Genomic DNA, 16,629 nt, shown 5'->3' with positions numbered 1-16,629 from the left:
GATATTTATGATGGAAGTTTTACAATATCCATACAGGTGCCTGTAATCAGCACAGTGGCACTTGCAAAGTGCCCTCATCACTCTGTAAGGTCTCATGACCAAGATCCACTAGTTTTGCATCAACTTGCTCTGCTGTTGACTTTTCACTGAACAGCAGTCCCTAATGCTACCTGACAAACCACTGTTGAAACAGATAGTTTCACCAGAAGTTCATGATACAGAATGGTGGGTGGGCTGCAGTTCAACTGAGAAAGTAAAAGACTATGGATGCATGTAAATTCAGCCCACTAAAGACGTGCACTGGTTGTCAGCTTCATCTCTCCTGCAGCAGCCCACTCATTTGCCTTCATGGAACTCAATGCACTTATTATTATTATTATTATTATTATTATTATTATTATTATTATTAATATACCGCCCTATACCTGGGGGTATAGGCAAGGGCTTAAATACAAGGCTGATATATATCCATATATATATATATATATATATATATATATATATATATATATATATATATGGGATTTCTTGTAGAAAAAAGATTTGCCTTGTATCTTTAATATTTGGAAGCTGCCCAATATGTTTCAGATCCATTCTGTTTCACCCCGATCCAATTTGTTATTTGAGTCCAAATCTGATCTTCTAAATCCGAAGATCTATTTCCCCCCACGTTTATGATGATGTTGAGTCTTAATCTCCATCCCCCTTTTCAATAAAGCAGATGAAATTTTCAGAGATATTCCACCTTATATCTAAGCACCTGCCTAGTGAGTACATGGACTTCCATGAAGATGAATGAGAGGGCTTCTGCAAGACCTTTGTCCTCTCCTGACAGTCACAGCCAGCTAGTCCTTTGCTTTGCAGTCTACTAGCTTTCGTGGGCTCATTTACAAGGCTGATTTTGTGTGTACCAACACATTCCAAAGAGTTAGCTTTCCTCCATATATCATTCAGAAATAGAAGTACATGATAAATTGTCAACAGTGCAAAAGGCTGCTTCAGATTTATCTAACTGTACAAAATGGTGCCGTGAAACAGGGACTCTTTTAAAGAGTCAAAAAACAAAAGAAAGGAAAGGTTTCAACCACATACAATTTCTGGTCCAGCTCAGAGTTTTCCTTTGCAAAATGTAAACAAAGCTCTTCCCTGTGTGTAGGTGTGTGTGTACACGTGAAAGAGACAGATTCCTCATTTGCTTCCCAGTAAGGAAGCCTCAAAGACATTGAGTCCTGCTTTGAAAGAAACCTGAGCTGAATTGAGGCTGCTGAGCACTTTCGACAAGGCTGCTTGAAGAGTCTCATTTGACTGATGCAGCTTGCAGTGTTCCACCGCCTCTAGCAGTACTGAAAATTGGTGTGTCCTTTCATCCAGCCTGTAAAGGATGTTTCTGAAAAAGAACAATAAGAAACAGTAAATGCTTGACTCAAACAGATGAAAACAGGTATCTGAAATCATCTGAAATCATCAATGATGCCCCCAGGTGGCAGCCACGTTTTACAAATGATACACATTACCTACTGTAACATTAACCCGCGGCAAGCTCAGAAGTCGACTGTGTATATTTTATCTGCCTTCCCAGAAGTGTGCCCCTTCATCGCTCCAGGAGCGTACATCTACAAATCTTATCAAAGGAAACATCGTCAATCAGGATGAAATATATATCACAGCCCCAGCCCCACGACATCCCACTAACATTTTCTCATTGAGAAGAATAACAGCCTGATCCCCATACTCAATAGTTCTTTCATCTCACTGGGGTGTTCCCCATCCCCAAGGAACTAATGTAAATCTTACACGGTTGTAAGAACAGCCATGCAACACCTCCCCAAAGATTTTCCCAAATATTATGGCCATGTCAAAAAGTAATATTGTGTGTTTGGGACAGTGAACCACAAAATTGGATACATAATTTTCACAAGGGGAGGATTTTCTGAAATGTTAGTTTATGTGATAGTTTGGTTCGTGGATAATGCACAGTGGGCTGATTGGTTAGATGTAACATACAGAGCGGGGTTGTTTCTGAATGGAGTTCCCCACTCCAAATCGAATGGACAACTGACTTGTGATAAAGTGTTTTGATAGAGAAAACTCAGAATAACTGCAAGACCAGAAATAGTGCTTTAACTACTTTGCTCAGACCCAGAGACCTCCCCCCCTAAATAAACTCACACGTGACTCAAATTTTAGTTTTGGCTTTTGGCAGAATTTGGGCCACAACTATTGATTACAGAAAGTGAGTGGTTTCACAGGCTCTGGTTCGACTAGCTCCCTGCACCCTTGAATCACAGAAGGGGAGCAGGAAAAGCCACAAGACCTTTTTTCCTGGAAAGCAAGAGAACCTATAGCTAAATGTCAGCTGTGCAGACCTGCCAGTCACTGTGCAGTGATGCAAACCACTTCAAGGCATTCTGGAGGAAGTCCCAGGTGCCCTAACTGAAGGCAGCATGGATTATAGAGATAGAAAAGCAAGGTAAACTGAAGAACACTGCTTGAGAGGGTGAGAAAGCAGCAAGGAGATGGAAAACAGGAAAGGGCTCCCAGTCGAATGGTTCCACTGTTATTCTTCGAAGCAAAGCTATTATATGTCTCTTGCTGTAAGCACAGCAGGATTAAAAGCATTTTTGGAAAAAAAGCAAAAAAACAACAACCCAAAAAACCCTACTCAGTTGGTTTCCACTAGGCTTTGGTGGGTCTGTTAGAGCAGGTAATAAATGTTATCTTAAAGCAGGTGTAATCATTATCCTAATTAGAGCAGTATGTAAATATCATAAATCTCTACCCAAGGGCACCTTTGATTGTAAACTATATTGTGTGATGTTGGAAAATAATGGTGGTGGTGGGGAGAAGGTTGGTGAGCGATTGCAGGCAGGAGTTTATCATCAAACACATACAAAGGAATTCATAAAATGAACGGACAGAGGAGGGGGAAAAATAACAAAAGAAAGCAGCTCAGCCAAGACACTCCATTAGTAACTTAATTACATGACAGGCCCAGTGGCAACTCCAAATTAGTAATAAAACTGCCAGCGATAGTCACCCAGAAGACTACCAGAGAGTATTTTCTGCAGATCACTATCGGAGACGTCTAATTACTATTCGAAGAGAGGGATTGGCTAAAAAAAAGAGAGAAAAGTGACAGGTTAAATGGCAACTTAGAAAGTGCACTTGGAAATGCTTCCTTTAGAGTCTCCTTTGCATAAAGGCCATAACTTACCCCACAAAGACACTAAAACCAGCATAACAGAAACATTTTAAATTCTTTGCTGCCTCTAAACCGTGGTTGGGTGTAAATACATCATTGTAGCTGGGTGCTGGAAAACATATAGGACAGCGATGGGAAGTCTGACCAATGCTCTCCCTTCCTCAGAATTCTTTCAGCAAGATTGGCCAACCAGGTACCAGGGTCAATCTTTTGCTTTATGAGCAGCTAAAATACAATGTGTCAACGAATACCGATACAGTAAGAGCTGTTCAACAGTGGGATGGTCTCCCTCGCGAGGTTGTGGACTCTCCTTCCTTGGAGGCTTTTAAGCAGAGCTTTGATGGCCATCTGTCATGGATGCTTTAATTTAGCTTCCTGCATTGCAGGGGGCTGGACTAGAAGACCCTTGGGGTCCCTTCCAACTCTATGATTCTATTATTTAAGCAACAAAAAGCTCCAAAACATCCAGCAGGGGGTTGTCTGCCTCCTGCAACCCTTTGAAGTCTTTGCAATAATTAATTACTGTTGTGACGGAAACAGCATGACGACAGCTCAGCAGTAATGTTGCCATCATGCTGTTTCCAACATTGCAGTGTTATGTTGGGACAGCAGGGGTAGTTTCTACATACATCCCTCTGTCCTCTGATGTCACGGGTTGGCAGGATGCAGAAGACTGGTGGGAGGCACCAACTGGGGAACCCCCAAGGGAATCCCCAGGGGAAGAAGGCTCAGAACCAGGGGCATTGGTGGAGGGACAACGATGAGTGGTCAGAAGGAGAAGAGGGAACAGACTGGGAGGAGGAGGAGGAGGAGGAGATGTTGGAAGCTGATTAATGAGCACAAAGAGGCTGGAGCAGAGAGCAGACCAGAATCAGAAGCAGGAAAGGATGGGACCAGGAGACAGAGATGAGGTTGGTTGCTGGAGTCCAGGGAGTCTTTGCCTTCCATCTCCCAGAACACAGAGAAAAATGAGGAGTGGAGAGCAATGGGACACTAGACGAGGGAGCCTTAGATGGCTTGGGAAGGACCCGGGGAGAAAGAGTCTTAGAGAGAGGTGGAAGGTGAGGACCTTCCATCCACACAACCACCTCATTGGGGCAAGAACTACTGGGAAGAGTTGCTGTGATCACTAGAGCCAGTAGGGAGTCTGGCTTGAGAGTGTGTTAGGCCTGGCCAAGTAAAGATTCTCAGAGGGCCACATTTGGCCCTCAGGCTTGAGTTTCCCCACCGCTTTGTTTAGAGTTGTGCAAATTTGGGGTTTTCATAGAAAGCCCCTGTTTGGTGGGACAGAGGTTTGTGCAGATGCTTTCTGCAAACATTCACTTTTTATCTGATTCACAATGTTATGTGACGTCACAATGTTGTGCATCGGGTAACAATCAGAAAAGATGACAGGATGACATCATCGTGACTTACGGTAAACGAAGGCGGTGAAACACAAAGGCAATGGAAATAAATGGACAAAACTTTTGACAAGGAATGCGAACAAATCGACAAAAAGCAGGGAGTGTTTCTCAGCGCTGCCAAAAATTGCCCTCTGCTTTAGTTTACAGCTACAATCCTGCCTGCATTATTGCAGAAGAAAGACCACAGTACCAAGAATTCCAACAAGGGCAAAGCTAAAAGGCAGAAGAAAGATTTAAGAAACCGAGGGGCATAGGACATGAATTTAGAGCCTGGGAATATATCAAGCTGCCTTCTAATGAATCAGATCATTAGTCCACCTAGTCCAGCACCATCTGCTCCAAATAGCCATGGCTCTTCAAGGTCTCGGACAGAGGTCATTCACTGACCTGCATTCTTAAGTTCCTTTTAACTGCAGATGCCAGGAACCGAACATGGCTCTCTCTGCATGCAAATAATCTGCTCTGCCAGTGATCCGCAGGCCCTTTCTGTTCTTCTGAGGGGCTAATTGGAGCCAGCCACTGGAGCTCCATATAATGGCCCTTCTAGTTCAGCATCCTGCTTTTACAGTGGCAGACCAGATGCCTGTCAGAAGCCTGCAAGATGGATGTTGAACACAACAGCACTCTGCCCACCAGCAGTTCCCAGAAACTGGCAATGCTGAGTTGGCCACTAGATGGCAGTAGTAGAAAAGTCTGGGGGAAATACTCCTAGCAATCCCCAAGGGAAAAGACAGGGTATAAATAGTGGTGCGATGGGTTAGTGTGTCTGGCAGTAACCAGAAGGTTGGTGGTTCGAGCCCACCCACGGATGGTCATGGGCAGGATCCCAGCATTTGTAGGGGGCTGGAGTAGATACTAGGACTAGTAGATACTAGGACTATTTGAGTCCTAGTAGATACTAGGACTCAATTTCTCGACTTTAAGAAAGCCAACTTCATAAAACTTAGGGAAGTGCTGGGTGAGATCCCATGGACAGTAATACTAAAAGGAAAGGGAGTTCATGATGGCTGGGAGTTTGTTAAGAGGGAGATAGTAAAAGCACAACTTCAGGCAATACCAAAGAGACGGAAACATGGAAGGTGCCTAAAGAAGCCAGGGTGGCTATCTAAAGAACTTTTAACTGAGTTAAGCTTAAAAAAGGATATGTACAAAAATGGAAAAGGGGGGAAACCACCAAAGAGGAATTCAAACAAATAGCCAGCACATGTAGACACAAAGTCAGAAAAGCTAAAGCACAGAATGAACTCAGGCTTGCTAGAGAGGTTAAAAGCAACAAAAAAGGCTTTTATGGGTATGTTCATAGCAAAAGGAAGAACAAAGAAACAATGGGGTCACTCAGAGGAGAAGATGGTGAAATGCAAACAGGGGACACAGAAAGGGGTGAACTCCTCAATGCCTTCTTTGCCTCAGTCTTCTCTGATAAAGAAAACAATGCCCGACCTGAAGAATTTGGAGCAAATGATTCAGCAGAGGAAACACAGCCCAGAATAACTAAGGAGATAGTACAAGAATACTTGGCTAGTCTAGATGTATTCAAGTCTCCAGGGCCAGATGAACTGCATCCAAGAGTATTAAAAGAACTGGCAGATGTGATTTCAGAACCACTGGCAGTCATCTTTGAGAATTCCTGGAGAACAGGCAAAGTCCCAGCAGACTGGAGGAGGGCAAATGTTGTCCCTATTTTCAAAAAGGGGGAAAGAGAGGACCCAAATAATTACCGCCCAGTCAGTCTGACATCAATACCAGGGAAGATTCTGGAGCAGATCAGTAAGCAAACAGTCTGTGAGCACCTAGAAAGGAATGCTGTGATCACCAATAGTCAGCATGGATTTCTGAAAAATAAGTCATGTCAGACTAACCTGATCTCGTTTTTTGACAGAATTACAAGCCTGGTAGATGAAGGGAACGCAGTGGATGTAGCCTACCTTGATTTCAGCAAGGCATTTGACAAGGTGCCCCATGATATTCTTTTAAAGAAGCTGGTAAAATGCGGTCTTGACTATGCTACCACTCAGTGGATTTGTAACTGGCTGACTGACCGAACCCAAAGGGTGCTCATCAATGGTTCCTCTTCATCCTGGAGAAGAGTGACTAGTGGGGTGCCACAGGGTTCTGTCTTGGGCCCAGTCTTATTCAACATCTTTATCAACGACTTGGATGATGGACTCAAGGGCATCCTGATCAAATTTGCAGATGACACCAAACTGGGAGGGGTGGCTAACACCCCAGAGGACAGGATCACACTTCAAAACGACCTTGACAGATTAGAGAACTGGGCCAAAACAAACAAGATGAATTTTAACAGGGAGAAATGTAAAGTATTGCACTTGGGCAAAAAAAATGAGAGGCACAAATACAAGATGGGTGACACCTGGCTTGAGAGCACTACATGTGAAAAGGATCTAGGAGTCTTGATTGACCACAAACTTGACATGAGCCAACAGTGTGACACAGCAGCTAAAAAAGCCAATGCAATTCTGGCCTGCATCGATAGGAGTATAGCATCGAGATCAAGGGAAGTAATAGTACCACTGTATTCTGCTCTGGTCAGACCTCACCTGGAGTACTGTGTCCAGTTCTGGGCACCACAGTTCAAGAAGGACACTGAGAAACTGGAACGTGTCCAGAGGAGGGCAACCAAAATGGTCAAAGGCCTGGAAACGATGCCTTATGAGGAACGGCTAAGGGAGCTGGGCATGTTTAGCCTGGAGAAGAGGAGGTTAAGGGGTGATATGATAGCCATCTTCAAGGATAAAAGGATGTCACATAGAGGAGGGAGAAAGGTTGTTTTCTGCTGCTCCAGAGAAGCGGACACGGAGCAATGGATCCAAACTACAAGAAAGAAGATTCCACCTAAACATTAGGAAGAACTTCCTGACAGTAAGAGCTGTTCGACAGTGGAATTTGCTGCCAAGGAGTGTGGTGGAGTCTCCTTCTTTGGAGGTCTTTAAGCAGAGGCTTGACAACCATATGTCAGGGGTGCTCTGATGGTGTTTCCTGCTTGACAGGGGGTTGGACTCGATGGCCCTTGTGCTCTCTTCCAACTCTATGATTCTATGATTCTATGGTTCTATGATTCTAGATGACCCTTGGGGTCTCTTCCAAATCTACAATTCTATGAAATATAACAACAACAAAGCGCTTGCTGTTTTTATTGTGTCTTAGCAGAAAATAATAGAAGAATTTGAGGCACCAGAAAGCCACAGTCCTCTTTCTGTTGACCACAGTAGTTTGATGGCCATAATTCTTTGTTAATTACGTGATTAAAATGACATCAGCCCAATCCCTATGCCTAATCACTTCAAAATACCTCCCTCCAAATTTAACCATTTTGATCGCATAAGTATAATACACAGAGTCACTGCAACCCGCACAAAGAGATTCTTAAAAGGAAAGTGCAATGCATTATTGATGACACTAATGAAATTACTACACACATCACTCATCCTTAATGGGTCCATTTCAATGACACATCATAGCAACCCGAAAAGTACAGCGCCAAACTGGGAAAAGTAATTAATAACGCCAGACAGCAATTCTGAAGGAGATAAAACCTCTTCATGGAGCTGACAAATCAGCCTTAATAAACTAAGGCAAAGGTACATACAAAAGGAATTTTATTAAAAGATGGGGGGGGGGAGACCTTCCACTGTCTTTATGAGCCATTTCTGTGACTGAAAAATGTGCTCGTTTGGTGATAGAAATAATGGCCCTCTATTCAAACATTGTTTCTCATTAGCTGAAATGGGCATGGAATAAGACCCATACCAGCCAGAAAGTAACTTGTATTATGCCACGTCTTAAATAAATCAAAGGAGATAATGCCAAGCCTTTGCAAATGGCTTAAACTGTAATATTCCATAATGCAAGAACTAATTTTATTTTTTTGATAATGAGGTTGAACTATTTCAGGGGTTAAGCTGAGGCAGCAGTGGGGGTATTCTGGAGTTTACATGCGCCTCCGGAATGGAAAAGGACCAGAAGGGAAACAGGTGCTGGATTCAACAATGGGTGCAAAAGGAAGTGGGTGTTGCGTTCACAATGTAGGGAATGGGCCAAACAGCTAATTCTGCCCTCATCTGCTTCTGCTGGAACTCACCAAAAGGCAAGCAAATGGAGTGCCCAATTGCAACACATTCCCCTGATGAACAGCATTCGAAAGAGTGAAGCCTTCCTGCATTCTTGAGTCTGCTCGTATTGAGGGGTGGGTTAGACATGCTTGGTGCCCTGCCCACGGTTTCTGCTCACAGGTGTTGAATTATTGGGGAATCATTAAACGGCATCACTTTATTAAAATACAATCTTTTTGAATTTGGCACCATCTATAATTGTGGATTGGGCATGAGAAAAACACTTAACTTCATATCACCCTGTATTTTTCCAGACTTATCATATGCACACAAAAAGGTGAGTCTCCTGTAGACAATATTTTCATCAGACTACAGTCTTTAATTTTCCCCATAACATTTATTTATTATGAAGCATTATGAATTGCATCTATGACTGGCCAGCTCAGAATATTGATACAGACCAGTTAAACGGTCCACCTCTAGTGACAGCATTAAGATTTGTACATTGACCACCGAAGAAGACCTGTTTTGGGTTGAAGCACCTCTGCTTCTCAGTATTACTACAGATCACATGACTGTTGGTTCTCAGCATGATTGCTGGTACAGTGGTACCTCGGGATGCGAACGGGATCCGTTCCAGAGCCCCGTTCGCATCCTGAATAGAATGTAAGACACGACTGCGCATCTGCGTGTGCGCATGTCGTCATTTTGAGCATCTGCGCATGCACGAGTGATGAAACCCAGAAGTAATGCGCTCTGTTATTTCCGGGTTGCTGCAGAGCGTAACTTGAAAATGCTCAACCTGAAGCACATTCAACCCGAGGTATGACTGTACTGCATATGAGTTTGAAGACTGCATTTTAGAAATCTCATTTGTATGTTTTACAGTACGCTCACTGGGGCAAGATGGTTCCAACATATTATACCAATCCTGAACTGACTGCACTGGCTGCCAGTTAGCTTCCAGGCCCAATTCAAAGTACTGGTTTTGACCTATAAAGCCTTAAATGGCTCAGGACCACAATATCTCAAGGATTGCCTCTCCCTATATGAACCAACCCGGAACCTGCAATGATCACCCAAGGCCTTTCTTTGTGTGCCTCCTTCATGAGAGGTCCAGAGGGTGGCAACATAAGCATTCCTCTGTCATGGAAAACACTCCTCTTCAACCAGGCCTTGGGCTGATTAACATCCTTTACCCTTTTAAATGTGTTTGTGGGAGTGGGTCAGAGGGATGGGAGTTACTGGTTTGTTTTTATCATGTATTTGATTATGTATTCTTGTATTTTTATGTAGTGAACCACCCTGAACAAAGGGCACTATGCAAATTTAATAAATAAAAATATCAATAATTTTGGGGAAAGGTTAAAATAGAATCCTACTATTTTAATGTATGTATTGCAGTGTTGTTGTTTAGTCATTTAGTCATGTCCGACTCTGTTCCCAGAGCCACTTTTCCAGCAGTGGTGGAGACTAGTGAGGGGATGTTGTTATTTTTTCATTCTGTAAAACGTTGTTGATGCAATAATATTGCATTTATTGTTTAGTCATGTCCGACTCTTTGTGACCCCATGGACCAGAGCACGCTAGGCACTCCTGTCTTCCACTGCCTCCCGCAGTTTGGTCAAACTCATGTTCATAGCTTTGAGAACACTATCCAACCATCTCGTCCTCTGTCATCCCCTTTTCCTTGTGCCCTCCATCTTTCCCAACATCAGGGTCTTTTCCAGGGAGTCTTCTCTTCTCATGAGGTGGCCAAAGTATTGGAGCCTCAGCTTCACGATCTGTCCTTCCAGTGAGCACTTAGGGCTGATTTCCTTAAGAATGGATAGGTTTGATCTTCTTGCAGTCCATGGGACTCTCAAGAGTCTCCTCCAGCACCATAATTCAAAAGCATCAATTCTTCGGCAATCAGCCTTCTTTATGGTCCAGCTCTCACTTCCATACATCACTACTGGGAAAACCATGGCTTTAACTATACGGACCTTTGTTGGCAAGGTGATGTCTCTGCTTTTTAAGATGCTGTCTAGGTTTGTCATTGCTCTTCTCCCAAGAAGCAGGCATCTTTTGCAGTAGTAATCAACAAATCTTATTATTGGCGTGCACCCCTAATATATACACATGTGCATGCGCAAGGTCCATATATTTTCCTCACCCTCTGCTGAATGCACAGAGGTTGAGAATGGGGCAAGTGACAAAGGGTACCAGTCTTGAGTAGCTTGCATTCTTGCTACTGCTGCATGCATTAGGTGGATTTATGGGTGGAGTGTGATGAAAAGAGGACTGTTGTCCTTTGTTATGGCACACAGGAAGCTGCCTTATAACGAATCAGACCATTGGACCATCTAGCTCAATAGTGCCTTCACTGTTTGTACGTGGCTCTACAGGGTTCCCATACAGGGGCATGTATCAGTCCTTGAGATGGCAGGGATGGGACCAGGTACCATGTGCATGCAAAACAGATGTTCTACAAACTGAGCTCCAGCCCTTGCTTCTTAAAGATATCTGGAGACGCATAGGACTTGGCCATACTGAAGCAGCCCAGATGATTCGAAGAGAACGTTTTCCATCAGGCCACAAAACCAAACCCTGAACAACTAAACCTTAAGTCTCTTGCATGTGTAAATAGCTTAGTGTAATTATGTAGATCTTTAAAAAAAAATTGCCATAAAGATTTGAAAGGAATTATTTTATATTCTAATATAAAAGCTACTTACAGAATATAAAAGCTACTCTGCTCTTCCCCTGAAACCCTGAAACATTTGTGAACTAATGCTTTTTTATAAAAATAATCAGTGAATTACAAGTTATGGTGAGATGCTATTGACAACGGCTTGACATTGAAATGTGAAAACCACCGAAATGCTTGTCAAAACCAGGTACAATTATGGCACATGCAGTTCTGCTTCCCATGACTATAGCTATATTTGTCCAAAAGTCAAATCTTTAAATTAATTCTCCCTCTTTCTTTAGCTCATTGGCTTACCCTACTTAATGAAACAAATCAGCCACCAAAATGAGAGGTTATTAAGACTGTATGCTAAATAGCCTTTTGCTAAATATACACTTGAAATATACACAAGGCACAAATAGGATGGTGTTTCCTCAGGAAATGCAGGCAAATGCAGGATGGTTATTAGGTTATTATTATGCATGAAGACTAAGAGATGTTGGGAGAGCTCTCCCCCTATGAAATGGTTCCTCCTTTCTGCTTCTGTGGACCAAGATCCAGAGCTATAGCACAGGACCATTATGTCTGTTTCTAGAGCGAACCATTTCACACTGCAAGTGGGAGAAGCAGATGCTTCCCAGCATATATAATAAACTTTGCACATACCAAAACTAGCTTGCGGTGTTGAATGAACAAGTATTATTCCACACAGAGAAACATTAAAATGCTATCAGTAAAATAGCGCTGAGATTAAAATTCTTACGGCCGCAATCCTATGCATACTTACTTGGGAGTAGCTTTCATGCAAATATTATGTCTGAGGCAGCCTGCACAGGATTGCATGGGACAGAAATAATGGTTTTCATTTGAAAACCGTGATTGGCAGAAGGGATGTTTCCTACATCTCAGTGTCCTTTCACCTTTTCCATTTCTGCCTATCTTGGCATTAAGCAGTACATAGGATGAAAGGCGGCGGCTAACAGATTGAGGTTGAATCCTGACAAGACAGAAGTACTGTTTTGGGGGGACAGGGGGCGGGCAGGTGTGGAGGACTCCCTGGCCCTGAATGGGATAACTGTACCCCTGAAGGACTAAGTGTGCAGCCTGGGAGTCATTTTGGACTCACAGCTATCGATAGAGGTGCAGGTCAATTCTGTATCCAGGGCAGCTGTCTACCAGCTCCATCTGGTACGCCGGCAGAGACCCTACTGTCTTGCCAGAGTGGTGCATGCTCTGGTTATCTCCCGCTCGGACTACTGTAATGCAATCTACATGGGGCTACCTTTGAAGGTAACCCAGAAACTACAACTAATCCAGAATGCGGCAGCTAGACTGGTGACTGGGAGTTGCTGCCGGGACCATATAACACTGCTCCTAAAGGATCTTCATTGGCTCCAGTGCGTTTCCAAGCACAATTCAAAGTGCTGGTGCTGACCTTTAAAGCCCTAAACAGCCTTGGTCCAGTATTCCTGAAGGAGTGTCTCCACCCCCATCACTCAGCCCAAACACTGAAGTCCTCCTCCAAGGGTCTTCTGCTGGTTCCCTCATTGCAAAGAACCAGGCAGAGGGCCTTCTCGGTAGTGGCCCCCTCCCTGTGGAACAGCCTCCTTCAGATGCCAAGGAGATAAAGAACTATACAACTTTTAGAAGACATCTGAAGGCAGCCCTGTATTGGGAGGTTTTCAGTGTTTGATGCTTTATTATGTTTTATATATTCTGTAAGCCACCCAGAGTGGCTGGGGAAACCCAGCCAGATGGATGGGGTATAAATAAAAAAGTTGTTGTTGTTGTTGTTGGCGTCGTTGTCGTCGTCGTCGTCATCATCATCATCATCATTATGTTCCAGCAGTGGAAGCACTAGTGGGGGCATTTATTTTTATCCAGAAGTCACCATTGCTTTTTTGATCTCCCTCTGTTTAGGCTTCATAAAACACTCAACCTAGGAAATTAGTTTACATTATGAGTTGCTTTACACCAGATTAGTCTCAAGTGCCTTTCAGGACAAGAATAAATCAATGACCTTTTTTAAAACAACAACAACAGCACAATATCCATACATGATAACCCCTGAAGCCAAATCAGAGTGAGGCCAATGCTTCCTGCCTTCACTCTTGCAGCTCATCAGTAAAACTGAAGCACAGGCAACTCCCATTTTGTGCACATTCAAAGAACGCAAGACTGTGCATTTGCAGGACACTTTTGGACCAAGAAGAGAGTGTGATAGGGGTGTAACTGTGGGTGGGGTGGGGCTTATACACACTTTACTGATGCGCACGATGATCCAAAATGCAACCCCTACACAAATTGGAGGTTGACTATATACTGTAAAATGGCACTCTAGAACATAAGGGAGATGATTGCTACCAGGGCCACTGGTTAGTGGAGGGTATTTGCACAGCTGCCTTTGCTGAAATCTCCCTTCCTTCCATCTGTTTAGCAGAGTGGCTGAGCACTATTATTACAATAAAAATAATTTTTTAAAGAAATTAAAAAATTATAATAAATTGTTTAAAAGCTTAACTGTGCACTCCTGTAAAACCATGTAAAAAAACCCAAACACACCCAAAAAGCCATGATCTGCAGAATGCCAAATTCTATGCCTAGCAGAAAAGCACTTTCTTGTAATTATACATTCCATCTTTTCACTGTTTCTTAAGCCCCGGCTTTCAAATGGTAGAGAAAGAAAAAAGAAAGCCTTAATAAAGGAGCCACATATTTTACACCTTGTACCTTATGAGAACAACTACATTTGGGAACAGGAGCTATCAAGAAGCAATCTGAGAAAACTGGAGCAGATAGTATTGATTTGAATGGGATTATGCACTAGCAAAGCACTTGAACCTCACCTCGCCTCATTGAAATCAATGAGAGCCTTGTCATAGCCATCAGCAGGGCGAAAATACTCTGTAAGTCTATTGAAGCAGCTCACAAAGTGACATTAGAACATGCAGCCGGCTGAGCTTACAGCAGAGTCTCCTTTGCAGTTGCCAGGGAGAAGTCTGCAGCTTTCTTCTGTCCCTTGAAAACAGTGCATTTCATTTTGGGAAATGAAGTAGACCTGCTCCTCCAGCCTGCATGTTCCCCAGCTTCTTTACCTGCTTCTCTGTCCTGCTGACTGTAGTGAGCAGGACTTCAGGTGTGCTGTAGAGCAGGTGTGTGAGAGAGACACAGATGGAAGGACCAGGAAAGGAATGGAGAAGGTAAGCAAATGATGGCTTGCCCCTTGCTGCATCTGTAGCATAGCTGTCAATGTTTCCTTTTTAAAAAAAGGGAAATTCCCTTATTCCGAATAGGATTCCTTGCAAGAAAAGGGAAAAGTTGACAGCTATGATCTGCAGTTGGAGAGCAGGTTTTAGGTAACCTGTGGCTGTCCAGGTGCAGTTGAACTACTGTTCCCATCAAGGTCCGGACTGTCACTTTTGAAATATGGCAACCCTAGAAAATGGCTTCTCCATGAGAACCAGGAAGTGACCTCTCCAGACAACAGAATGACTCTTCTTATCTCTGTCTCTGCCATCACCTGAGTGACATGAACACTGTTAGGCAGTTGAATGTCCATATGTACTCCACGAGTCTATCCCTGCGGCTTGATGGAGGTAGAAACTGACTCTCGCGCCTTGTTACACTGCCGTTTGTATGGGGATATACACTCCGTATTTATTACCCCTGCTATGCAAAAATCTCCAAATGAATCCAAACTTCAATGTCTAAAATCCCTGGTAGAGGACAAGGATCCCGAGATCACGTTAAGGGTAGCCAAATTCTGTGTGATTGCCATAAAACTTAGGGAACAAGCTGTGCTATCATAATGATTAAGGTTTTAAATGATAATTTTAGGTTATATGTTAGTGACTAAATTTTAATTTATATATTTTTTTAACTGTTGCTATATCTGTATTGTCCCTGTTATACCTAATTGCAAATTCAAATGTATCCCTATCGTGTTTTATGACTTCCTTGATATTGCATGTGGGCTGAAACTGGTCTGTGACCGAAATAATAAAATTCAATTCAATTCATATGTACTCCATCCCTTTCCCTCCCTCCCTCCCACTTCTCTGTGTGGCCCTGGGAGCTGGCAACCCACGCTAAGCCACTGATCTGGAGCATCACAGGTTCTGCCTGATTTTGAGATGGGGGGTTAATGGCCACCCCACCTATTTAAATAACCCACCTATTTAATTCCAGTTAGAATTTTAAATAGTTACCACCTATTTAATTTCAATTTTAAATAGTTACCACCTATTTAAAATTAAGCAGAGCAGAGTAGTTATCTCAGGGTGATGGACTCTATCCAGTCCATCACCCTGAAGCGATACAAATCACCTTCCTGGCCATCAGAGGAATCAGTTGCTGAGAAGGAAGAGGGCAAGAACCCCACACCTCAGCTTATTGACCAACAACCACAAGCAGATTTTGTTCTTTCATATTTCAGAGGCACCCTGTGCAAGGCCAAAATTCTACGTCTGCCCCTCGCCTTCCATTCTGTTATAGTTGTGGCACCCTGTGGTGCCCCCTAGGCTCAGAGCCCGGTGTGGCAGAACCGGTCAGCTTCCCCTAATCCATCTATGTAGCAAAGGAGTGGAGACTGTGTGCCTGTTTGAGTGCATGTCTGTAAGAGTATGGGTGGTCACACCAAGGGTAAAGGAGGGGGGGAGGGCTTTGAGCAATAAATAAATAAGTAAATAAAACAAAAATGTTAGCCACCTCTGTTTTAAGTGGACAGTGCCTGTTTTCAGATTGTAACTAGGGAGAATCTTAGAATAAGAATGAGAATCTTAGAATAACTTGTAACATAGACATTTTTTGCTAGCAATCAATAGAATACCTTTTTCTATGTAACTTTCTGTAATAGATGCACTTTTGTGCTTGCTTTCTCCTGATATTTGTATTCTTGCACACATAATTTTGTGTGTGTGGGGGGGTACACACTGAAAAATTAAGAAAAGTGCAAATTTCAGTGGGTGGTTATGTTTCAGTTTGCATTTTGGTTCAAGAATTGTGAATTAGGTAGTTCCTCATTAAAATACAAACAAAATCCAATTTGTCCTCCATCGTAACCTGGCAATCTACTCTCCCGCCATGTAGCTCTTTTCTTTCAACTGAAGTTATGAGCATCTCCTCTCCTTCCTTGGTCCATGCTATGCCATTGCATTAATGGCAATGCAGATTCACATTTGATGACACTAACGCATTTGTAACCCGTATGTTGTGCACAGAGAATCTCAGGCCTTCCTTGTGGTTCTTCCAAGGCTCTGAAATAGTTTACCAGAAGAGGTT

The 16,629-nt window shown here is 43.1% G+C and overlaps 1 protein-coding gene across 3 annotated transcripts in view; it reads right to left on the bottom strand.

Moving 5' to 3' along the window:
- Positions 1-818: 818 nt before the first annotated feature.
- NAALADL2 (N-acetylated alpha-linked acidic dipeptidase like 2) overlaps positions 819-16,629 on the bottom strand; it is a 740,348-nt gene continuing 724,537 nt past the window's right edge. For all 3 annotated transcript variants that reach the window (XM_053390588.1, XM_053390586.1, XM_053390587.1), the window contains one exon: positions 819-1,387. In XM_053390588.1, coding sequence (XP_053246563.1) covers positions 1,189-1,387 — 199 coding nt within the window. In that variant the 3' untranslated portion in view covers positions 819-1,188. The remainder of the gene's footprint in view (positions 1,388-16,629) is intronic.

The sequence above is a fragment of the Podarcis raffonei genome, chromosome 5 (genome assembly GCF_027172205.1).
Source record: "Podarcis raffonei isolate rPodRaf1 chromosome 5, rPodRaf1.pri, whole genome shotgun sequence".
Taxonomy (NCBI): Eukaryota; Metazoa; Chordata; class Lepidosauria; order Squamata; family Lacertidae; genus Podarcis; species Podarcis raffonei.
This window is presented reverse-complemented; position numbering and strand designations above follow the sequence as displayed.